Genomic DNA, 26,604 nt, shown 5'->3' with positions numbered 1-26,604 from the left:
TATTAAAGTTATTCTGGCTTCACAAAATGGGTAGCTATCAAACATTTCATATAAAGCATAATTACTCCTTAGGATTTGATAATGTCTACTGCTTTCTGATAAGTAGAACGTGATGAATGATTTCATTTCTTTAATGTTAAGGTTCTACTTAGGTTTCTAAAATAATTCTTCTTGAGCTATTTTTGGTAGTTAATATTTTCCAATAAAATTGTTGCTGTCTACATTTTCAGGTTAATTGGTATATTAGTTTATTACTACTGCTGCAACAAATTACTACAAATTTAGTGGCCTAAAACAACACAAATTCATTATCTTATAGTTCTGGAAGTCAGAAGTGTAAAATGAGCAAGCGGGGACTTTTCCATCTTCTAGAGATTGCTTGACTCATTGCACCACTCTGAGCCTTCCAGTTCCCTCTTGTAAAGACCTTTGTGATTTCAGTGGACCCACCTGGATGATAATTCTTCCTATCTCAAGATCTTTAACTGTATCACATCTGCAAAGTCCCTTTTGCCAGATTTTCACAGGTATTGGGAATTAGGATGTGGACATCTTTTGGAGGGCCATTGTTCTATACCTGTCACAATTGGCATCATATTTTTCATTGTATTTTCTCTTCTTTCTAGATGTTGCCTTTTTTTTTTTTTCATTTCAAAATGTGTTTTTTTTTCTTCGTCTGTCACTTTCTCTCTTAATTAGTTTGCCCATTTTATGTTATATTTGTCTGTCTTACCAACTATACCCTGAACAGCTTTAGCAGGGTTCCTGCTAAAGGTTGGAAAGGCATGGTCAGCCATGCCAAGTTAATTTTCGCCCACCTGTCATTTCCCACTAGTTCATCAAACGAAACTACTTTCTTTGTACTCTGGGCATTCTAAGTAACCCCTGTTAGCATGCTTCCTAACTCGGTGTTAAAGGTAACGATGCATCCTGGACATTTTCACTGTGCGTCCCATTCCCGCAACTGCTCCTTCTCTGCGAACAAAACCTCTGAGCTTCCTTTCTCTCGAGTCTCGGCCCCTGGGAATACCGAACGAGGTGAGCGGGCTGCTCACCTTACTACTCCTTCGGGGCCGAGGCCTGGGCATGCGCACGGCGGATGGGAAGAGAAAGCACGGGTCTCGCCCCTGCTCCTCCCCACCCGGCTCTGGGACCTGTCAAGCTGGTTCCGACATCTGGGGAATTAACGTGTCCCGCCCATCTCCAGCTCCGCGCCCCGCCCTTGTTCCCTCTCCGCTTCCAGCTCCTACGAGTGAAAGCAGCTACAAAGGGCTTGAATGAAACGTGTGTGGGTTTAATGAGTCGTAAACCACCAGGGAATCCAGTCTCCCCACAAACCGGCATCTCTCGGAAGAGGCAGAGGAGGGGGAGGAGGCAAGGAGCGGAGCGCTGGGTGTCGCCCTCGCGCGCAGCGACAGGAGCCGCGGGGAGAGGCCGGGCCACCTCCCCCTTTCCGGCCATGCACCGCCTCGCCCGCGGCGGCTCCAGGCACCACACTCTCCGCCCGGGTAGCGCCCGCTGTCGCCGCCACCAGCTCTTTCGGCCGCCGGCACGGCACCGTCCACCGAGGAGCGGCGCCCGCCCTCCTCACTCCCGCCATCGACTCCCTTCTCCGCCAGGACGCACCGCCCAGCAGCCGGCGCCGCCCCCTGGTCAACTTTGAGCTGGAGGAGAAGCAACTTTGACAGTGACCACGGGTTTCGCATCCCGCTTCTCCACGGCAGCCGCGGCCTGGCGAGTCGCTGGGGTTAGGTGGGGCAAGAGTTTCCCGGGCGCGTCTGCGCGGCGTCTGGCTGTTTGCAACCTGTTTCCAGCGAGCCGGGAGCGGGATTGTGGCTGCCAGTCATCTGAAGAAGGGGAACTTGTTTTTCTCCCCCCCCGTAGCGACCTCGGCTTACAACTGGAGAAAGCGGTTGAAAGGATGTAAAAAGGCAGCACAACTGTTACCAACTGGATAAAGCTGTATCGAAAGGATGTAAATAGGCAGAGCAACTGTTACCAAGAAGGCAACCACCCAAAGGCAGGGAGGAACGTGGGGCTTGGTCCGGGCTTCTCCCGGTAGCAACATTCATCAACAGTCAGGTGTTGGTTACAACTTTTCAAGGTCAGCCGTCGGGAGCAGTGACTCCTTCTCTGAACCTTGCGGGGGGGATACGCAGCGCTCGGGGTGGGTTCGGCCGAGAGATGCACGGGAAGCCAAACGAGGAAGGATTGTAGAGGGGGAGGGTTTGTGACCCAAGACCCATCCCCCAACCTCCCCGTAATCTCCCGTCCCCCACTGCCGGGGCGGGGGTGAGTATGTGACATGTGTCTAACTCTCAGCAGCAACTTAGGCAGCAGGTGTCGGTCCTAACCGGGAGCCGCGGCCGCCGGGTGCGCCCTCACCGAGCCATGCGGGCCCCGGGCTCGCCTCTCGCCCGCACCTTGCGGCTGCTGCTTCTGCTACTGCTCAAGGTTTCTGCCTCTCCTGCCCTCGGGTCCGCTTCTTCGCCAAGAAATGAAACTTGCCTGGGGGAAAACTGTTCACCTGCACTGAGCCACCGTCGCAGCAGGGACTCTTGGGGACTGGGAAATTCTGCAGAAGACCTGCTAGCCCGTGCGCTCAGGGAGGAGGAGCAGGGGGCAGCGGTGCGCGCACCGCCCTTTAGGGACATAAGGGCAGCTCCGGGAGGTGACCCAGGTGCGGGCAGAGGGGCGGAGGCGTTGATCGCAGAACCCTCGGGACCTCCAGCCAGGGCGCTTGGAGCCTGGAGGTGGAAAGGTGTCCGAGGTCAGGAGCCCCCTGGAAATTTGGCGAGAGGGAACCCCCCGGCTCTCCAACTCCTCCTTCAGATCTCAGAGGAGGAAGAGAAGGGTCCTAGAGGCTCTGGCATTTCTGGGCACAGCCAGGAGCAGAGTGTGAGGGTGGAACCTGGCGCCAGCGACCTTTATTACTGGCCAAGGAGAGGCGGGAAACTCCAGGGCTCCCACCACGACACCCCACCCAAGACGGTCAGTGGACTGTCTGGGCACGAAAGGAGGACAATTGCACCCCCTGGCAGGGCGCTGGCCCAGAATGGGTCCTCGGGCGAAGGTATCCACGAGCGCGGGGGTCCCCGCCGGGGAAACAGCACAAACCGACGCTTGAGAATAAAGAACCCCTTCTACCCACTGACCCAGGAGTCCTACGGCGCCTATGCGGTCATGTGTTTGTCTGTGGTGATCTTCGGGACTGGCATCATTGGCAACCTGGCGGTGATGTGCATCGTGTGTCACAACTACTACATGCGGAGCATCTCCAATTCCCTCTTGGCCAACCTGGCCTTCTGGGACTTTCTCATCATCTTCTTCTGCCTTCCGCTTGTCATCTTTCACGAGCTGACGAAAAAGTGGCTGCTGGAGGACTTCTCTTGTAAGATTGTGCCCTATATCGAGGTAATGCCTTCCAGGGGGTCTCAAGCTACTGGCTTTACCCATTTCTGGGATTTATAGCATCAGAACTGCTGTTCCACGCACCTACCTGGCTGCTAAACCCCTTCACTTTTTTTCTGGGTACCTTCCTCCATTTCTCTTGCCAATCATTGAGAGAGAAGGAGGGAGGAAGGAGGGAGGGGGGAGAGAGAGAGAGAGAGAGAGAGAGAGGCAGCTTTGTTCCCCCACCTTCAAATTCATTTTCTCCTGGATTATGATATAATTAATTATGATCTCATAATGTATAGAATTGTTTAGATTTTAAATTTATCTCTCTGAATATGGCATTTATATATATTTTTTATTTGGCACCTATCAGAGATTCTAGGGTTAATAAGTGACCAGTCAAGGTTGTCTTACCAGAACTCAGCAACCACAAAAAACCATGTTTTGTTTATCCAGTAGGGCTCCAATATGATTTCTCCCCAAGAAGATTATTGCATTTTTTTCTTAAATATATAAGTTGGAATACTATTTTATTTAATAAAGGAAATCTGCTTTTGTCGGTTGGCTTCATGATATGTTAATAACCTTCCAAAATTAGTTTACGTGTCTTTGGCTATCTGCCATGCTATCCCATCCAAATTCTTATGTCATTTTTGATTTCTTTCCTTTTCCTTCTCCATTTCTTAACAGTTTTATTTCTTTCGTGTGAATGCACTTAAGCAAGAATAACACGTTGGCCATCATGGCATAGAATTTATATATAGATATATAAATTCCCAGAAGCATACAACATACACTTGTCATTTGTTAGGGTATTGATTGGCTATTTTAAGGGATTGACTAACTCTAGAAAATTTCTTAAGAAGAAGAGGGAATATAACAGGTTCCAAACTTTGGAAACAAAAATATTTCTGAGGAAAATCTTTCTGTTTCTTCTTACAGCTAGTGTCCTGAACCATTATTACGGTGGTTGGAATTTGCTCTTTAAATGGCCTCTCTTTAAACACCAGCTCTTGGAAGGAGCCCAAGTGCTTTGTTGCCAGTTGTGTTTTTAGCCAGCTGGCCCTTGATTTCCTCCATTCAGACTGCCCATTTCATTTATGGAAGCAGAAGAAGGGAAACTGTAAATATTCCAGAGCCCCTGATCCTGTCTGGCACCAGGGCCAGTGACACTATGTTCAACATTGTTCCAGGGCCTAAAGCTAGGGGATAAGTAAACAGAAAACAGTACCTACTTAGAAGAAGTAAGGGAAGAGACAGTAAATGAGACCCTCTGTTATCCTGGCAGGGATCAGATGCAGAATCATTCCATGCTGGCTAAATCAGCTGTTGCTGCTTCACCAAGACCTAGGGTTTCTCTTGTTGCCAGGCTCCAAGTAGCTCTGAAATGTCTAATTTATTTGGTAGTTCATTTTTGAATTGCAGAGGAGGTAATTGAATTCATGTAAGAGAAATGTGCCTATCAATTGCAGCTTCAAGGTCAAGATTTAAGATTTCTCTGATTGTTTGCTTGAATAATGCAGAAGAAATTGACATACAAGAATGAGACAAAAGTAAACTATACAGTGACCAGGAGAGTTACCTGCTCCTCCTCCCCCCCCCCCCCCCCACTGCTGCCATACAAGAGAAATGTATTGGCTTGTCTAAAATGTACTGGGCATGATAAAACCTTTATACATTAGAGGGGAAAAAACCATATAAAGAAGACAGAAAAAAAAATGGGGAAAGATAAAACCTATTATCCAAGTTCTTGAAAAAAAAAACTTTAAAAGAAAGGAATCCCATCCAAATTCAGAAAAGGATATAAAAACTCAAGTTTAATGCAACCTATGAGTTTTGAGTGATGATGGTATTATGTATGTCTTTTCATTGTTTTTCTAACTCTGAGGATTCTTAAAAAATGTGTATTTTCATTTGTATTTCATTTTTTAATTCTCTGCTTCTTAAGTTTATTTTTTACCTCTTTTATTATTAAAACAATTACTGCTTTTTTTGTTTTGTTTTGTTTTTTGCTCTGTAGTTTTTCCTATTCTTTATAGCCCTATTTTTTTAGTTATTAGTACTAGGTTTTATTTTCCCTAGAGAAGCAAAGGTTGGAAAAAAATTTACTCATTTTTTTCTTTAAAAATTAGACTATAATATACATTTTTTATTGTTAAAGTAATGAATATCTTCAGATGTAGTGTTTCTACATTCCTACCTAATCCTATTCTTCTGAAATAATTTTATAATGTGTTAGTATGTTTTGTGAAAATAATTATTGGATAGTAGTATCAGCTCCATAGTTCCTGATTTTGAGAACAAGAAATACAGTCCAAAACTCAAAATAAAACAGTTCTGCCTCCAAGAAGTAAGAGATTTAGTGCCTGTTCCGTGTCACGTCCCTGAGAAATCCGACCCAAATGTGGATATTTGCTTCACAGGAAGTTTATTGGGGTGTGTGCTTAGGTTCAGTGCCTCCTAGGGAATGAAGGAAGCAGAATTGGGCAGGGGGGAAAGTTGAACCGTGATACAGATCCCACTGAGACCTCAGCTGATACCACAGGGAGTTGCAGGGCCCCGAGGGCCTTGTACAATATCCTGAATTGAGGCAAGATGGCCCAGACTTTATGTCCCCTAAAGGGACCAGTCACTGGATGCAAGTTGCTTCCAGGAAGGGGGCATAACCTTGAGCTGGGTGGATCTCTCTAAAGGGCAGTTCCTAGAGAGGGATGCAGCTAAGAGCCGTCAATCACCACTAGTCCCAGAAGTTGGAATCAGCACTTTATACCTGAAGGAATTCTGTGGGGAGGCAGTCTGGAACCACAGCCCTCACTACAGTGGCATTTGAATTATCATGTTAAATTAGAACCAGCGGGCAGTCTGATCCAACCCTCTGATTTTAAAGATGAAACATGAGACCCAGAGAGGAGAAATGATCATCTCAAGCATATATACCTATTCCGTAGTAGCCAGACATTTTGTCTCAAGCTTGTTTATTAGACAAACATCTAGGAGGCAAGAATGTCCAGGGAGTGTTTTCTTTCTATGTCTGCTCCTTGGTGTCTTTTAAAGAAGATTTTTATATCCAGTAGGTAGGGAAAAAATAAGCCCAGTTAACATCATTTGCTATATGATGAAGTTTATGGCTTTTTATATTCTTAGGTTTCATCTCGTTTGTCTTAAATTAACAGTAAGTTCCAGGGGTGCCTGGCTGGCTCATTCGGTAGAGCATGCAACTCTTGATCTTGGGGTTGTGAGTTCGAGCCCCACATTGTGTATAGGGATTACTTAAAATAAAACCTTTGAAAAAACCCAGAACATTAAGTTCCAGAGTTGGTAGCTCTTTAAAAAAAAAAAAAATTTTTTTTAATTTCAATAATCTGATACAATTGCAGTTTTTAATATGTCAAGCATGATTACTTTAGTTACCAAATCAAGTTATATAGGTTACATTTCATGTTCTCAAAATCACGAAGTGTTTTAGATTGGTAAAAGACACTATAAATAATTACATTTCTTTAAACTTTCTCAAAAACCTTTCCCCCACCAAATTGTTTTCTTCTTGACCACAAGGCTTCTAAAATTATTTGAATTTTATTTCCTTTTATTTAGATTTTGCCTTCTCTTCACTTTTTACTTTCTTATATTTACTATATTTGTTGACATCCCCCCATGCACGTTATTATTGATTTATAGTGTATGATTTACCTTTTAGATAGTAATCTGTTTTGCCTTATCCAGGCAAAAAAAAAAAATATTTTTTATTTTTAATATTTCTTAGTATAAAATTTTATCCACAATTAATTTTTATTTTTTATTGATGTATAATTGACATATGATATTAGTTTCGGGTGTACAACATAATGATTTAATAGCTGTGTAATCGTGAAATGATCACCACAATAACTCTAGTTAGTATCCATCACCTTACATAGTTATGACATTCTTTTACCTTATGAAAATCTTAAGATCTACTTTTTTACTTTCTTAGCAACTTTCAAATATGTAATGCAGTGTTATTACCTATAGTCACCATGTTGTACATTACATCCCCATGACTTATTTTATAACTGGAAGCTTGTATCTTTTGACACCCTTCAACCATCCCCAGAAATTCCAGCCTCTAGCAGACACCAGTCTCTTCTCTGTTTCTATGAGCTTGGTTTTTTGTGTTTTGAGATTTTTCATTCTTTAAATTCCATATATAACTGAGATCATATGGTCTTTGTCTTTCCCGGTCTGGTTTATTTCATTTAGCATAATGCCCTTGAGGTCCTCCATGTTGTTGCAAATGGCAAGATTTCATTCTTTTTTGTGGCAGAATAATATTCCATTGTAAATATATACACATACATACGCACACCACATTTTCTTTACCATTCATTCATCAGTGGACACTTAGGTTGTTTCCATATCTTGGCTAATGTAAATCATGCTACAATGAACATAGGGGTGCGTATATCTTTTCAAGTTAGTGTTTTCATGTTCTTCAGATAAATACCCAAAAGTGGAATTGCTAAATCATATGGTAATTCTATTATCAAATTTTTGAGAAATCTCCATACTGTTTTCCATAGTAGCTAGACCACAGTTAATTTGTATTCACAAATTTTCTCTCCTTTCTTCTCTTTGCCTTCTTTTCCTCTTCTACTATAGTTCTTTCCCCACCCCCACCCCCCCCTACAACTTCAGTATTAGCATAACCTTAAGGAGACAGTGGACTTTTGGGGAAAGTTGGGCTTGTGTAGAAAAATAGGAGTTGTTTCTTCAGCAGAAATTACACATCTTTGCAATTTACATTCAACTCTTGTTTTTATTTCACTTTGTTGGCATAAGGCTTGACGAGAGTAGCCAGCTTCCTGGGTCTGTTGGTAGAGAGTTGTTTTATCATATTTAATGTTGCTATGAGTGGGAATATACTGGGAACTGTTGTACTTGATAACTTCTCTCTTTCTACTCCAGGATTCTGGTATCTTTGGGGCCTACTGATAAATCCTGTAAGGACCAAGGGCAAATGGAATGGTAGGAGAAGGGGATAGGAGAGAAGAGAATCTGAGTGGATGGTGGTCATCCTAACAGACACACATCATTTTAAACTCGTTTATCAGATAGTAGACAAAATAGACAAAATAAACAAATCTAGAAATAGACAAAATAAACAAAACTATGCTCAAAATGATAGTTGTATGTGGAAAGAGAGGCGCAAGGGAGAGGGAGGGAAAAAAGGAGGGAGAGAGAGAAAGATGGAAATGAAGGTCTGGGTATGGACTGCAATAAGAGAATGGTATAGGAGTTTCCTACCATACTATTCCTTTAAGGATGTAAAAAATTATTAAAGCCAAATAATTCAGGCCCTGAATATGGCAACTGGAACAGATCATTGCTCATTACTTGATGGAAGCCAACCGGTCAGTGTATCGTCTGATTCCAGTCCGCTGCCAAATATTTATTTCTGTTGGGACATTAATTGGAAGTTTTGAATGATACAGGCTCCCCCTTAGTTTAAAGAACTCACACCTTCATGATGTGTGATAGGGAAGAAGGCTTCAAATAGTTGTAAGATAATCCCAGATCGAACTTTATTTTTATTTTACTGGGACACAAGATTCCTACGTGAGGGTAGAGGATGGATAGAGGGAATGCATCTCCCCAGGACCCCTGGACCAGGGATGATTTGTGAAAGATCTACAATCTTTTGTGGTGAAAAGAGCCAAATTCTCCAATGGCTTTAAAAATGCTGTTTTTAAACTGAGTGGAATAGATGGCTCCTTAATTGCCTGAGGCTGTAGTTAGCACTGGCAGGTAAGAAAGGAAGGATCCTGGAAGCTGAAGATGACTTACCATACAGGTATGCGATTCCACACAGATTGCCCTAGAGCCCCCACATTCAAGTAACAGCGCACTTAACATGGCGGATGGCAAATTTGCTTGAGTTGTGGATTAGCCATTAGATATTCTGATGGACTTATAAGTGGAAACAAACAGTATTTTGAACAATTTGAAAGTTACTAATAATATTCTCTGGAAAAATAAACTCACTGTGTGAGAATGGTGCTTAACAAATATTTTATGACTTCCCATTAATCCTTTAATAATCGTTTTCTACATTTCCATGGAATAAAAATAGTTGATGATTCTCACAGACAAGTTTTAAAAAGTTATAGAATGAGTTCTTATTTACAATGCCATTTATGAATAGTGTATGGCAAGGTTTACTGAATTTAGATTCTACATAAATAAAAGTTTTATGATAATCAAATGTGAAATTCAAATAATTTCCTTAACTATTTTTTATACTGAGAAGCCATCCTTTTCTAAAGTTTGTCAGTGAAGACACACAGAAATATGGATTTTCTCTACTCCCCTTCTTGAGATATTCATTGGCATTCAGCTTGGAAGGATTATATATAAAACAACAGCACCTAATAACTGATTAAAGAACAATTTGAGTAATTCATTATCTTCTATAATCCTTTTCCATGTATGTCATCATTCATTCATTTATTTACTATTCATTTACTCATCAAAAATTTATCGGACTTTTCTACTATGTCAGGTACCATGTTAGGTGGGGATGGGAGTAGAAAGCATGGGAGAAAATGGGGGAGAGTTTCCAGAGATTAATAACATAGATTCATTACTGCTTTTAAAGTTATAGAATAAGTGAAGCACTTGGGTGGCTCAGTTGGTTAAGCATCCAGCTCTTCACCTCCCTTCAGGTCCTGATCTCATGGCTCTTAAGATCAAGCCCCAAGTCAGGCTCTGTGCTGACAGCCTGGAGCCTGCTTGGGATTCTCTCTCTCTCCCTCTCTCTCTCTCTCTCTCCCTCCCTCCCTCCCTCTCCCCCACTCACATGCGCATGTGTGCACATGCACATACACACACTCTCTCTCAAAATAAATAAAAATAAACTTAAAAAAATTAAGTTATAGAGAAGTAATGTTCTGCAGTGTAATGAGTGCTATAACAGGTTTATTTAATTTTTTTCATGTTTATTTGCTTATTTTAGAGAGAGAGAGAGTGTGTGTGTGTGCACACACATGTACATTTGCACACAAGCAGAAAAAGGGCAGAGAGAGAGAGAAAGGGAGAGAGAGAGAGAGAGAGAGAGAGAGAGAGAGAGAGAGAGAATTCCAAGCAGGCTCTGCACTGTCAGTACAGAGTCTGATGTGGGGCTCTAACTCATGAACCTTGAGATCATAACCTGAGCCAAAATCAAGAGTCCGACGCTCAACTAAGTCACCCAGGTGCCTTAAACCTATAACAGAGGTTTAAAACCTATAACAGAGGTTTAAAACCTATAAACCTATAACAGAGGTTTAAACAGGGTATTATGGAAGTCAGGAATGGGTCCTGGAATGAGTCCACTCACAGTTGTACTCAGAACCAAAAATGGAGAAACACAAGTGAAAACTGTGCTCTAATTATTTTTCAATTGTATTCTTATTAATCTGCATAAATCTATACAGCCTAGGTCCATGATGAAAAGATACAAATATGAAAGTCTCTTAATTCTTGCTTTCTTATTTTCTCAATATTTCATGGGATAGGAAGCCCATTAGAATGATTGGCAAGATAATTGGGCAGATAGGACAGCCCTAGAAATTTCACTTAGAACACAGAATTATTCTAAAAGTTAAATTATTATCTGGAATACATTGCCTGAGATAACCATCTCTGCCTTGGAATTATGAGTCTATTAGCCATAAGGAATTAAGTTAATCAAATTTTAAAATTTTACTTAAATGAATGATTTATTTAACAGTGTAATAAATAGTACACTGATTTGAGTCCTTTCCTTCTGAAAAAATCTCAAAAATGTACCTCTTATTTAATTTGACCTTAGAGAACCTAGGAAGAAGGGCTGACAATGGAGATACTTTAGACCCTATTATAGATACTTCAGACCCTATTATAGAAAGAGTATAAGAAAGAATGGACTTTCTCAAGAATTGGATTAATCTTTCAAGCAAGAAAGATTCTGAGTGAGGACTTATCCTGAGTTCCCATGGATTGCCAATACCTAGTTATACTAACAAAGCATCCTTCAACAGCAAAAAGGAAGCAAATATACCTGCAAAAGCAAAATAGGTCTGAGTTTATGATTCCCAGGCTGAGTAGGTGAAGGCGTATGTACCATGCTTTTCACCCTTCCACACCATGGACCTTGATAGAATGTTTCCACCTTTAAAAGCTCTTTCCATGTGCTGCGACTAGATTTAACAGTGTCACATTGGAAGCGCAGGGATCTGTGTCTGGGGTGTGGACTGTGTGGGGAGAGGGATGGGCAAGCTACTATGCAGTGAGATTTGTGTCTGGCATTGCGCTTCTGATTTCATCCTCTTGGGATCCTCCTGTCCTTTAACTTCCCAAGAATTGACCTGCCAAAGTCTACTAATTAACCCGACCTTCTTGTCAAGACTAACTCTCAAGTATCCTAATCAGAATGGCATTCTTTTTGCCAGAGGAGATGATCTCATCTAAACTTTCAAGGTAGAGTGGAAAATGGGGTTGCTGCAACTTCAGATATGGGGCCTCTCTATTTGAAAAGTAGGTATACATACCTTCCATAAAACTTCCATAAAACACAGGATGGAATCACAGTGCCAGGCTTATTCCCGAGATAGAATACTTTCAGTTTGTGAATTTATGATGGTTTTCACTGTTATTTGTCAGCACACTTGAATGGTTCATAGCATTAACAAGGCCAAGGTCACTGATTTGATCCAGGACTGGAATGAGTCATTTTCATTAGTCTATGACTGTGCTCAAGGCTGCCATTTTTTACTTCCTGCTCGTCACTCCTCACCCTAAGTGCCTTTTCTCCTACCTTCACTGTCTTCTCCTTGGCTCAACTTTCTCATGTATAGGAAAAGATCTGTTAACTCATTCACAGCAAGATGAAAGATTTAGAGGTACATACATTTTATAGGAGGATTGAGTGGAGAAAGAGTACTTCCTTAACAGACTACCAAGAGTGGAGTTTTGGCTAAGAGAAGAGAAATTTTGTCTTCAAAATTTCGGGTTTCTTAGTGTCATTCAAATCATAATTACCCAGCCACAAATGGATGAGGAATATGTTTTTAGTTTAGGTTTTCTGTCATGCAAACTAATATTATTAAGGACAAAGGAAAATTGGTGAAAATTGATTACTGTTCTTTGGAAGATCATCAGAGCTTGGGATGGCCAAGCTTGGGCTTGGGATAAATATTACATTTTTAAATGGATTTTAATTATTGAGAATCAACATGGAATATATAAATTATATATATTAACATCTGTTGATTTCAATAGATTGTTTCCCTCCTAGGACAAATGATGTTAATCTTGCTTCGCTGTTATTTTTTATACTAATGAGCATTGACACATTTATAACCAAATTATAATATTTTACGCAAGTTGTAGTAAAATGTGTATGTGTATATGTGTGTGTGTGTGTGTGTGTGTGTGTGTATACGTATATATATGTACTGTTATACTGTGTATATATAGTACACAGAAATGTACTGTGCTGTAGAAGCCAGAAGTCACAATTGGTAGGAAACCTTATGTCAAGGTGGGACAATAAGGTAAAGAAAGATTTATAACATCAATACAAGTTTGGGGGTGATATGTTAGCTTTTAAATAGTCTCAATTGAAAAAAAGAGAGAGAGAGAGAGAGAGAGAGAGAGGGAGGGAGCCAAACCATAAGAGACTCTTAAAAACTGAGAATAAACTGAGCGTTGATGGGGGGTGGGAGGGAGGGGAAAGTGGGTGATGAGCATTGAGGAGGGCACCTGTTGGGATGAGCACTGGGTGTTGTATGGAAACCAATTTGACAATAAATTTCATATTAAAAAAAATAGTCTCAATTGTTTTTAAAATAAGTAAGAGCGTGTTACTAAACTTAAGCAAAAGGGAGGGAGGTAGAGAATGAGACAATAGTAATAGTCAATGTCTTCAAAATATTTTGCTTTTCCATAACATTGGGAATCAAGTATAGATGAAATATATCGGGTATAATTGAAATAAATGGATATTTATAATATGTGGGTGTATCAGATTAAATCCTAGTGATTTTGATAAAGGTAAGAAGCCTTCTCTTTGACTGTGGAAGAGTGTCTGTAAATAGCTTTATTTTGTTTTAGAGATGCACGCATGCCTGGAAGGGGTGCGGCAAATCTCTCCTCCTTGCTCTATTTTGACTTGGAAACACTAATGGATGTGTGTTACTACCACAGTGTCATGACTTGCATGCTTTCTGAAATGAAGACCTCTTGAAAAAGGCCATCTTATTCACAGCAGAGTCTCTGATAACATGTTAGTCCCACTGGTGTTCAAAGAAGCGTCTCTTTCCTGGAAAAGTTGCCCTCAAGTGCTGTAAGCATAAGGATTATGGAAAATGCAAGAGGACGCCAAAGACATACAAGCTGAAGACATTTAGAGTTTCAAAGGAAACTCTACCCTGTGCTCCTCCTGCTTTTTTCCTGACTGATTGTTAGGCCTGTAACCACAGACTTATAATAGATTATCATTCATGGTCCAAATGAATGGGTTTTCTTAACAGTAATGCCCTTGTTTTGTGAGTTACTTGTATACAAAGGAGTACACAGAAATAGATCTACTTAAACATCTTTTTGAGGTAAAATATAAGTTAGGATAGAGTACAGTTGTCATGACTTTAGCTAGAAATTTCCCTATTTTCTAAAAATCAGCCTATTCACTGTACTGAAGCATATAGACTTAATTTCATATGAAAGACATTTTGCTTTGGAGGTACATTGGTCTTCCCCCCCCCCCATTGTTATCACTGATTTATATCAGAAAGTTTAGCAAGAGATACTATTTATTTGGTAAGAGTTGTACTTTCATAGCTTACTCTCATTCAAAATGATTTCTTATTTGTCTGTCTGCAGTACGCTTCTGAGAAATGGAGCAACAGATAAGACAACAGCCAAGGATCTTCCTACAAAGATCCTTACCATTTTTCATAAAGCATCCGTGCATACTTTCTTCCTATCATTTTGAGGGAACGGGAAAAGTGACTATGATGGCCTAGGCTTTCTCATGGGCTGATATTTTTGTATTGAATTTGAACTTGAACAGTGGGAAGAACATTTTGACCCCAGAGCTGCTGCTTTCCCACGGTGAGTACTCATATATCAACTTTGTGCCTGCCCAGTGCCTCGAAGCAATGCCACAGGTGGCTGCAGCTTGGAGAAGCCTCACCACTCTGGATGTGGACTGAGCGGGCGCTGAAGGAGTTTTATGGTTGTTCCTCTGGGATATGGAGAAGGGCAGAGCATTGCTGTTTGAAAGAAAGATTTTTGAATTGTTCCTTTTGATTCTCTTGTTTGTGTATTTTGATGCCAACACCCTCAAATGCTTAATATCTTTTTCCCAAATAGTTAAAAATTTATGCTTCCAGCTTCCCTCTGATCTTCATTCTCAAAATTAATAGTCTTGTCTATTAGAAGTGTTTACAGTTCTGCTTTTGTTGATGTTAATTATTTCTCCCATTGCAGTTTAATTAATAGGAGATTGCATCTTACTCATTCCATCTCTCAGGATGTTGCTTCAAAAAACCACCCCTTACCAGCTTTACTCCCAAGAGCATATTTCTTAGTGACGTTGAATTTTAGCAATCTGATATGGTCATTAAATGCAGAAGATCCAGCATTTATGATACAGTTTTATAATTGCATATAATTGCACCATTCATCTCGGTAGAATTTCTAATGAGCTGTAAGTAAACAAATATGTTTGAAAATTGTGATAGAGATCTTTTCATGTTACACCAACATTTTGCATTTTTAATTGCAAGGATAGATTTCATATCTGAGATAGCAGAAATTAGCCCACCACCCATGATCCAGATGTTTTTTATCAATTAATTTCTGAAGTTGATTCTTTACAGATGTTTAAGGCCTTCTATAAATAATTTGGGGAAGTACTGAGCAGGGGCTTTGTACCTTTCTTGCTCTTTCGCTTCATAAAATCAAGTGCATAAGTGGATTTGCAGAAAAGTATCTGAAGTGATAGCACTGCAGGCAGTGGCAGTAAGAGGGAGGAGACATCTAGGACCGGCCTTGGGGCTGCGGTTGCTGTTGGCAACTACATGGTAAGTGCCATCTGCATTTGGGGCAGCATTTTACTCCAAGGCCCCAGCTCTGGTGACTTTCCTGCTTCAGCTGGATCCTAATGGAGGAGAACACTATCAGAGAGAAGTACGATTTGACAACAAGAAACTAGGCGCAGGAGCCTCCTGAAACTTGTGTATGAAACTTGGGAAGCTTCCCTCAAACCGCGATTTGGATTATAGATCAAATATGTTCTTTTAAACATATTTGGTGCTCAGTCCTAAAGCTTTTGAGAATATGGCTGAAGAACTAAGCATCTGCAAATAAAATACAATGTAGAAGGGTGCCTGTGTGGCTCGGTCGGTTAAGCACCAGACTCTTGGTTTCTGCTCAGGTCATGATCTCACGATCGGTGGGATCGAGTCCCGTGATGGGCTCAGGCTTATAGCATGGAGCCTGCTTGGGATTCTCTCTCTCCCTCGCTCTCTCTGCCCCTCCCCTGCTTTCACATGCAAATAAACTAAAAAAAAGAATAGCATAGAATTCCTGAGTGAAAGTAGGAGCACATGTAAATTTTGCTTAAAACTTGCTCTGGCTTTTGTTATCATGTGCAATGAAATATACAGAACCTAGAAAGCATTTTTTGGTTTTCTAGCAAGTGAACTTCTTCTAATTAAAAGTGGATATGTATCACAGTTCATAAATATCTAAGGAGAGGCAATCTAACACACCCTTCTTAGTACATGTCCACCTACGTTCATCGGTTATTACCTTTCATGAAATGCTTTGCAACAGACTGAGAGTTAGGTATGCAAATGCTAGCTCTTGTGATCATTGGTCCAGATCTTAAATCTCTGTGTTTAAAATTAAGGAGATTAATCAGGGGAGAAGATGCTATCTCTTGAGTGTTATGTGTTCTTTGTAAAGAATGATAGAAAACTACCAAGCAAATAGATGTTCCAAGTCTCTGAGAGATTGCCTGTCGTCAGATTCCCTAGTGTTTTTGTCTTGCCAAGCTTTCCTTTTAATAGAAATGCTATTCATAATTGTAAAAGAATGCACAGCATTAACCTTTGTAGCTTTCTTTATGGACTGACTCAGGATACATAGGTGACATGCACAAAGATTTGCATTAGTGAAGATGACACAGAAAGCCTTGCTGAGGATGTGTGTGCATTTGATAGTTGGAGAACCTTTTGTTGTTTTCTGTTCTTCTAGAGAAATGAATCAAACTGCTTGAAAAACTAGTATGTAAATGTAATGTTTCAGAAATCCATGAAATAAAATACTGCAATTTCTAAGTAATACTGTTTGATACAGACCTTGAGAAGAGAGCAAGTCCTCGGGTTTCCATTCAATGTGTGGCAGTTACTGACAGATCTGATCTTAAGACAGTCGCACAGCAGGGGCCTCAATTTTAGAATTATTTTGAATCTCTGGCAGAGATGCAAAATAAATTACCATCAAGATGAACAATTCATTAATTTGAAGGTTAATTTTAAAAACGTGTATGTAGAGATGACTTTTTACGGCAGTCATATCGGATTGATATTTCTTGTACTGGTATGTATGCAAAACTTTCTGAAGATTTTGTACAACAGGAATTGTGCTTATAAGCTCAGTCATGTAGTCTTGATCTGCCCTGATGTGGATTGTGAGTCATACTTTTTCTTCAGTTTTGCTTTTCATACACTTAAGCCCTCATTACATCTCGTTTTCAGACTGTCTCCACTAAGAGTTGTGAGAATAGTCAGGGCATGGATGCCACGTCCTTACTTTCTGTAGCGGGACTGGTAGACGTTGACTAATGTGTTGCGTGTAAAAAGGGGAGAACATTGGACATTGGAACTCTCATAGAATCTGCAAGGCAAGTTGCCATCGTTACTGGGGAGAGTGACAGCTTGAATGTGGCAGATAAACAACCAATGTGTTGAGTGTCCAAATTGTTATGACAAATGGTTTTCCTTTTTTCAACATGATCCCTTTGAGTTCCAAAAAATTAGACATTAACATTTATAAAATGTTAATATCTAATTATATATATATAATGTTAATGTCTATTATATATATGTCCAATATATATATGTAATATATATGTCTAATATATATATGTATATATGTGTGTATACATATATATATGTATGTGTATACACATATATATGTGTATATATATACACATATACATATATATATGTATATATATACACATACATATATATGTATACACACACACACACACACACATATATATATATATATATATATGTATACACACATATATATATTTCCCCCCTTGCCCCTTTGCCAAGGCATGACAAATAGCTGCCAGAGGAGAGTGCATGCACATACCGAGTGTCCAGGGTACACCCCAAAACATCTTTCCCACCTAGGGAGTTTTTGTCTCCTGTTTCATCTTAAACCTCATGGACAGTTTACCATCTACCTTCATTGTCTTTACTTAAGTATATAAATAATGGCTACATGTATTAAACATTAAATTACTTCAATTTCCTCTGAATAATTGAGTAAATCTGGTGCTCCCAGATGACGACCGTGTTTATCTTGTGACTGTGAGAACCACCTTCCCCCTCTTGGCTGACTATGACCTCTCTGAGGGAAAGAACGGTTTCTTGTTTCTTTCTATATCCCCAATATCTAGCAGAGTGTTTGGCACATAATTGATATCAATGAATGTATGCTTGCGTTGAGTACATGTCTGTGTACCCTATTAGAGTGTATGATGTTTGTAAATATTTTACAGACTACAGAATGATAGTATGTTTACATTAGGAACATGCATTTATATTCCTGGCAAAGTATCTGTGTGAAAAAGATATGTACATAGTTTTGGCTGTTAACCTTTAATTGTTGATTTAGTTAGATGCCTGGGCCATGCACATATATGAGTTTGGATACAGGGCTCTATGTGGGCAGCGTCAAAGGGTTCTTTGATCTGAAATTTTCCTATGACTGGTATATTTAGACATTGTATCTGGCTCCTTTTTGCATATTTTCATGGTTACTTTTTATGTCTCCTATTTCTTTGACATTCTTTTAGTATCATACAATTTTAAATTTGATAATGTACTTATTTCATGGTAAATGTATACGGCTGATATATGCCTGATTCTGTACCTTGCTTCTTTTGGCACATAAGTTCATAAGTGGTGGGTTGTCTCTTGCATATCGTGATTTTTAATTGTGAATTCATGTTCCCTTGAGTTTTATCGGTGGATTTCTCTGAGGCCCGCTTTTAAAGTGCGTTTTTCCAGAGAGGTTTGTGCTTTCTTCCACCAGGTGCCTGGGACAATTTAAAATTGTAATTTGGGTTTTTCTGAGCCACATAGATGGTGTTAATTCTGGCCTTAGGCCAGTGTAAATTCGGGCTCCTGGTTAGAATTTGCCCTTTTTTAAATCTCCAGTTCACCTAGATCCAAATCATGTAATGCAGACAAGTTTCTCTACTATTTCCCTTTATGTTTTTTCTCTATATACCCATGAAGATGTCACTATTTGGGGAATTTGAAATTCATAAGGGGATCTTTGACCTAATCCCCACAAACACTGACTCTAGCCTTGTTTCTTACCTCTCTACCTGGGTACCTGGCCCCATCCCTCTGGCTAAAACCAACCTGAAACTCTCACTAGGAAATGCAGATGTCCGTAGGGCAAGCATGCAATGTGCAGGGGGAGGAGTCACTGACCTGTTGGGCATTTGTTTTTTTCATTGATTTCAAATTCTGGAGACTTTGCCTTTCTTGTTTTCCAGAAGTATATCATTTGAAAATAATATTAAAATACTTTATTTTGCATTAGGAGAAATTGGAGATCTCTACTCATCTCATTTGTTGGAAATAAACTCTTGTATGTTTTAAGTTTATTTGAGGAAGAGAGAGAGACAGAGAGACAGAGACAGACAGAGAGACAATGGAGGAGGGGCAGAGAGAGAGAGAGAGAGAGAGAGAAAGAATCTCAAGCAGGCTTTGTGCTGTCAGTGCAGAGCAAACTCACAAACCGTGAGATCATGACCTGAGCTGAAACAAGAGTCAGACATGTAACTGACTGAGCCACCCAGGCGCCCCAATAAGCTCTTAAATGTTTGCTGTGTGTGAGGTGTGCTATCGGCCCCCACACTGGAAAACATGATTACCCTTTTAGTAATGAAAATGGGATACACTCAACTATCCTTCCTTATCTAGATCTTCTGGTGGCAGGCATTTTTGTGGTGACTGAAATTCTTGGGGTGTCTGTGTTCTTTTCAATAACAAAATGGTATTGGACTAGTGGGTCCTTATGGATCCTTCCAGCTGTAAATTTTTCTGACTGCATGACCCTGAACCACTACATTTCTTTCCTTTTTTTTTTTTCCCTGCCTATTTTCATCTTTACAATGATTTGGCAAATGTCACCAACCCAGTTAACCAGTTAACCAGTTAACCGTGCCTCATTCCAGGAAATTGTTCTGTTTGTGTTTTTTCGTTTGTTTGTTTTGTTTCCCCCCCGTTTTGCCAATCTGTATTTATTGCCTAGTATTCCGACCTTTCAGAGATCACCCGGAATAAATGCATTCTGTGCTCCTCCCGCAGGTGGCTTCCCTCGGAGTCACTACCTTCACCTTATGTGCTCTGTGTATAGACCGCTTCCGAGCAGCCACCAACGTGCAGATGTACTATGAAATGATCGAGAACTGTTCTTCCACAACTGCCAAGCTTGCTGTTATATGGGTGGGTGCCCTACTGTTAGCACTTCCAGAAGTCGTTCTCCGCCAGCTGAGCAAGGAGGATTTGGGGTTTAGTGGCCGAGCTCCCGCGGAACGCTGCGTCATCAAGGTCTCCCCTGACTTACCGGACACCATCTACGTTCTAGCCCTTACCTATGACAGCGCAAGACTCTGGTGGTACTTTGGCTGTTACTTTTGTTTGCCCACACTTTTCACCATCACCTGCTCTTTAGTGACTGCGAGGAAAATCCGCAAAGCGGAGAAAGCCTGTACCCGAGGGAATAAGCGACAGATTCAGCTGGAAAGCCAGATGAACTGTACAGTGGTGGCTCTGACCATTTTGTATGGGTTTTGCATCATTCCTGAAAATATCTGCAACATTGTTACTGCCTACATGGCTACGGGGGTTTCCCAGCAGACCATGGACCTGCTTTATATCATCAGCCAGTTCCTTTTGTTCTTTAAGTCCTGTGTCACCCCTGTCCTCCTTTTCTGTCTTTGCAAACCCTTCAGTCGGGCCTTCATGGAGTGTTGCTGCTGTTGCTGTGATGAGTGCATTCAGAAGTCTTCGACAGTGACCAGCGACGACAATGACAACGAATACACCACAGAACTCGAACTCTCGCCTTTCAGTACCATCCGCCGCGAAATGTCCACTTTCGCTTCTGTTGGAACGCATTGCTGAAGAACAGCCTTTTCTTTGGTTAGATCTATGTGTTTGATTTTCATATCCTGTCAACGTTTTTACTTCATATTTTTCCCTACCGGGGAAAAATGCAACGAAAGAGAGAAATATTAACGACTGTAGAACTGATTTTGCAAATTAATATTTGTGCTTTGAAAAAAAATGTTTATATTTAGTTATTTAAGACGTATGAGAAGGCCAATAGTTTTAGATCATTACATCTGGTATGGTGCTAATATTTTATTTGAAAAAAGTTACTGCACCTTAACTTAATTAATTACTAACTTTCTTTTAAAAATATAATCAGTGTATATTGATGATAGCCATGCGATTTTGTAGGTTATTTTATGTTTGAGTTGTGATTGACAGTATATTGTATATGGTATCGTGAGATGATTTGTAGTTAAGGAGCATTCACAAAGTAGCACCAAATAAATTATACTTTATTGTTTAATGTCATTGTCAATCTACTTTTAACCGAGATTCAATAAATCTTTTAATTGCCTTAAATACACAATTACTGGTTCTACGCACAATTTAAAGTCAGCCTTATTGCTTTAAAGTTCTATTTTCCTTTAAGGCAGGTAATCACTATGTTCTAAAGCAGTTTTCCTAATAGTACTATTTTATATGCATGATTCATATACAACTATATTGTATGTTCAAACAAAATTGTATTTTTAATATTCAGATACAGATGTAAAATTACTTCCAAGTATTTATAAAATGTGAATAGACAGCAGAGCAGGAAGAAAGTATCTTTTTTATCATTATTATTCACCTCTGAACTAGCATATAGAGCTATAGATTTTCCCGTTATGAATTATGAGCAGAATCTAGGATTAAAACATGATGCACCTGTCATCTGATTTCCTCTGAACACTGACCTTTGAAGCACTCTGAATTCTAACTTTTCTCCACTTAAAAAATGAACTTGGTTACATCTGTGTGATTTAATTTCTCGAAGTAGAATGAAAGTACAGTAGTAGGATAATAAAATATTTATATATCTTGATTTGAACACTTGAATATTCAAATTTATTTTGAATTGATATTCCATAAGCTTCCAACAAAAAACTAATCCTCTCCATTTGAATATTAGATTCCCCTCAGGAGTTTAAGCTCCGGCAGTTGTGTAGGATGACTGCCTACCGTGCAGGACACGTGTCTAAATCAGGTGGCAGAGACAGCGGCCTAGCGATAGATGTAACGTCTCTGTCTTCAGACAGAGCACAGAAGGGAAACCAATTTGCTGGCCAGAAACCATCCTCTGTTTTCAGCTGGTCAATTTCTGTACATTGAGCATAACCGAGTGGTGACTTCTTTCTTCCAGATTATAGCATGATGTTTTTTCATTGTTAAGCTTTAGTGTTAGAAAAATTACTTAATCTAGACCGTTCATCTTCCAGATGACACTCAGATTAACTAAATGACAATGTCCAGAATATCTCCTTTTCCCTGGTCCAGTACTCTGTGAAGGGATTTCCACCCACCCCACTGCCCCACTATCTGTATTGTATGGAATTTGAGGGATTTGAGAATGAGAAAAAAAAAAAAAAAAAAAAGATACCATTGTCTTCTTATAGATCCCTGTAATAAATCTTTGGAAATCTTCTTGAGGACACCTAAACTAGGTTTTGGCTACTGAGATCGACAATCGTGATTTCACAGTGTCTCTCCTGAGACTTAGTCAACTTCATAAATCAAGAAATACTGACTGAGGTGGCTCAGTCAGTTAAGCATCCGACTCTTGGTTTCAGCTCAGATCTGGCAGTTCGCGGGATCGAGCCGTGCGGTGGGCTCTGTGCTGACAGTAAGGATCCTGCTTGGGATTCTCTCTCTCTCCCTCTGCCCCTCCCCTGCTCATGTCCTCACTCTCTTTCTCACTCCCTCTTTCTCTCAAAATAAATAAATTTTTAAAAAGAGAGAAAAACTGATTGAGAACATGATGTAGAAAATGTTCTATGTTATCACCTATAGTAAATAAAAGTAACCAGAGCTTAGTGTCAGATTTTCAAAATCAGGCAGGGGTGGCATGAGAAAGCAGGAATAAGACAAATGCGTGTACAATGATGGTTAAAGCTGGGACCTGCTAGGGAGGTGTAAAGGTCCACGATGGATCAGAAAAGAGAGAGAGAGCCCACCAGACTGGGAGAGATCGTGAAAGGCTGTGTAAGATAACTGGATGGATAGTCTGTCAGAAGTTTGATAAAAGTACTATGAGGAGTGAACACTCCAGGAGGAGGGAGCTGGTTAAAGGAAGAGAGAGAAAACTCGTGGGGTATGACTGAAGAATAAATGTTTGGTTTGGTCCGGTCTGGTTCCCATGCTATGTGTGCATAGAAGCCTCATGGAATATGCTGATGAAAATATGCGCTGAAACCATATTATAAAAGGGTCATGCTTTGCAAGATGTTCAGACAGAGTCCTTCAGGAAATGTGGCTTGTTTTTTGAGCATTGGAAAAACATTGTCGCAACTCTGTGGTAGGAAGATCAATTTGAAGACAATTTAAATGGGCTATTGGGAAGAGTCTGAAAGTGAAAAAACAATTAGGAAAATATTATACAGGTTGGACTCCAATGGAGGCAGTTGGGACTCAAATTTCTTTTTTCCTGGTATCCTTGACTTTCAGTTGAACCATATGCCTTCTTATTGAATGCTATCTCTGTCAAAGTAGAAACTTTGATAACCACAATGAAGTCATCCCAAGGGTGAAGTAGCTTGGAAGTTTTCTCATGGCCTTGATCACAGCTTTCTCATAAGAATTCCTACAGCATGCTTTTAAAAACAAAAATTAACCTTTTTTGCTCTACTTCTTTCTAATCCAGATCCCGTCCCGTGTCTTCCCCCTCCTCAAAGTTTCCTTAAGAAGAGAAATTCATGCATAAGATTAAGTCTACTAAAATTCTGATTGATCAGAAAACTCTACAAATGATGTCTGAGCTACTGAACCAAATCAACTCTGTGGTTTCGGGATAGTCAATAACACTCTCTTCAAAATATCTATGTCTGTATCTATATATCTAGATGTATGTCTATATAGATATAGATTATTCATTATATCTATTATATATCTATAACTGGATTGTATAATCAACTCAGCATTTCCTTGATAATTCACAATTCTGAAGACTTCAAATCTATGACTTCAAAAATCAACTCATTTACATTCAACTCAATGATCCTTTATTAAACCTCTTTATGCCTGGTGCTAGACTAGGCAGTTGGAACACATAATTTAACTTTTTTTCATTTATTTTGAGATAGCTAGAGAGCACGAGCATGCATGAGTGGGGCAGGGGCAGAGAGAGAGAGAGAGGGAGAGAGAGAGAGAGAGGGAATCCCAAGCAGGCTCTGCACTACAGCGTGGAGCTTGATGTGGGGCTTGAATTCACGAACCATGAAATTATGACCTGAGCCAAAGTCAGATGCTTGACCAACTGAGCCACCCAGGCGCCCCTAACATTCTTAACCTTAAGATCCTTGCAAATAAAATTTCGTGTGACAAGTGCAGCATGCATGAAGCACAGAGTGGATGGTGGGAAGCTGAAAGTGAGCCAACTCCCTTTGAGAGCTCAGTGGTTGGGAGGAAACAGATAGGAATGAAGACTTCACAGAGGAGGAAGAACAAACGAGCACTTGGTTCCGTATTTTAGATCTAAGTGATTTACATCTGAATCCAGATGAATTTGTGTTTATTCTATGGACATGTTGATACTGTTTTTACAAATATATGCTTAATAATTCTTTTTTTTCATCATTTACTTTTTTCTCATAAAAGTGGAATTAGAATAAAGGTCCACTTCCTTAATAATTATGATAAGATTGATTTTTAGTGTGTTATAAAAAGTATGCAAGTGAAATTGAGTGCAGAGCATGGATGGGTGAAATAATGACTCTTCCATTATATCTCAATTCATTTATTCAACCAATGAATACCATTTATTCAACTTACTACTATATGTTAAGCACTGTTGTGTGTGCATGTGCCATAGCTGTTAAAAAATTCTGAAGAAGCCCTCCCCTCTCTTGTTGAGAGAGACAGAAATTATACTAAATAAATGTTAAAGTATTATATACACATGGTATGTTTGATAATGAAAAGTAACATGGACAAAAGGAGTACCAGTGTAAGGAGGGATTAGGAAGAAGACGTTAGTGTAAAGGTGATATTAGAGTAAACAAGTTATATAGCCATCTGGGGGAAGAGCATAGGGAACAGGTGAGGTGCAAAGGCTCTGAGGTGGACACATGCCTTGATAGGTTTCGGGAATAGAAAGTGGCCAATGTGGCTCGAACAGATTGAGGGAGGGGAAGAGAAGTACCATATGAGATCAGAGAGCTGAAAGGATGCCAGATGATAAGCTATAGCAATGACTTTGCTGTTTATTCTGGGTAAGACTCCGTTGGATGGTTTAGAGAGAGGACTGACTTGACTTTTTAAATAACATTTAGTTATTTAGTTTTAAAATTAAGATACATTTTTTATTAAGATATAAATTCACCCCTTTTAGCATATAGTCCTGAGCACATATCATCATGTAACCACCACCAAAAAGTATAGAACAGTTCTATCATTCTAGAAAGTTCTATAGTTCTATAGAACAGTTCTATCTTTCTAGAAAGTCTCCAAAGACACATGGAGGCATGTGTCTTTGTAGCCAACTCCTTATTTCACCCTCAGCCCATCTACTGATCTGTTTTCTGTCCTTATAATTTACCTTTTTCAGACTGTCATATAAATGGATTATACAATATATAGCTTTTGAGTCTTTGCGTAATATATTGGATATTCATCCATGTTGCTGTGTGTATCAGTAGTTTATTTCTTTTTATTGTGAAGTAATATTTTATTGTATGGATGTATCACAGTGTATGCCTTTCCCAGTTAAGGGACATTTGCACTGTCTCCAGTTCCCAGTTGTTATGAATAAAGTCACTATAAACATTGGTGTATAGTTTTTTATGTGGACATAAGTTTTCATATCTCTGGTAAACAGCTAGGAGAGGAAATTTAGGTAAGTCTACTTTTTAACTATGAGAAACGACCACCTGTTTGCCAAAGCTGCTGTACCATTTTGCCCTCTCACCAGCTGTGTATGAGAGCCCACATCACTTCCTCCATATTGCCAACAGTAATTGGTATTGCCTGTTTTTAATTTTTAAAAATTTTAGCCATTCTGATAGGTATGTAGTGGTAGCTGTGGTTTTTGCACTTCTCTAATCAATTTTATTCTTTAAAAAAAGATCAACAGAAAAATCAAAAGGATAATGAATATGTGTACCTTATTCACTTGGAATCACAAGTTATTAACAGTTTCCACACCTGCTCTCTTTTTTTTCTTACCGTTTGAAAATAAGTTACAGATATTAGTGATGCTTCACTTGTAAACACTTCATCATGTATCTCCTAAGAACAGGAACATTCTCCTGCTGAACTCAGCATCATTATCAGAGCCAAGAAATTAAACATTGAAACAGCCATATTTCCTAATATCCAGTACATTTTCAAATTTCCCAAATTATGCCCAATAATGTCCTTTATAGGAGTTTCCCTTATAAAACTTCTTTCCCTATTCCTCCACTCTTCTTTCTTGGTTCTTTTTAGATTTGGGACGTTACTATTATCTTAGGTGGGGTTCCTGAAAGCAAAACCAGAGAAGGATTTAAGTGCCAGTGACTTATTTGTTCCTTCTTTCCTATTTTTGAGGAATATTGGTCAATAGTTTGGATGTTTTTCCTTGTGATGTCCTTCTCTG

The 26,604-nt window shown here is 39.7% G+C and overlaps 1 protein-coding gene across 1 annotated transcript; it reads left to right on the top strand.

Annotated features, from left to right (window-relative positions):
* Positions 1-1,503: 1,503 nt before the first annotated feature.
* GPR37 (G protein-coupled receptor 37) lies at positions 1,504-25,793 on the top strand. The gene is made up of 2 exons (XM_049641775.1): positions 1,504-3,414; positions 20,025-25,793. The coding sequence occupies exons 1-2, from the start codon at positions 2,392-2,394 to the stop codon at positions 20,841-20,843; spliced, it is 1,842 nt and encodes a 613-aa protein (XP_049497732.1). The 5' UTR covers positions 1,504-2,391; the 3' UTR covers positions 20,844-25,793.
* The last annotated feature ends 811 nt before the right edge of the window (positions 25,794-26,604 follow it).

Source organism: Panthera uncia, chromosome A2 (assembly GCF_023721935.1).
Source record: "Panthera uncia isolate 11264 chromosome A2, Puncia_PCG_1.0, whole genome shotgun sequence".
Classification (NCBI taxonomy): Eukaryota; Metazoa; Chordata; class Mammalia; order Carnivora; family Felidae; genus Panthera; species Panthera uncia.
This window is presented reverse-complemented; position numbering and strand designations above follow the sequence as displayed.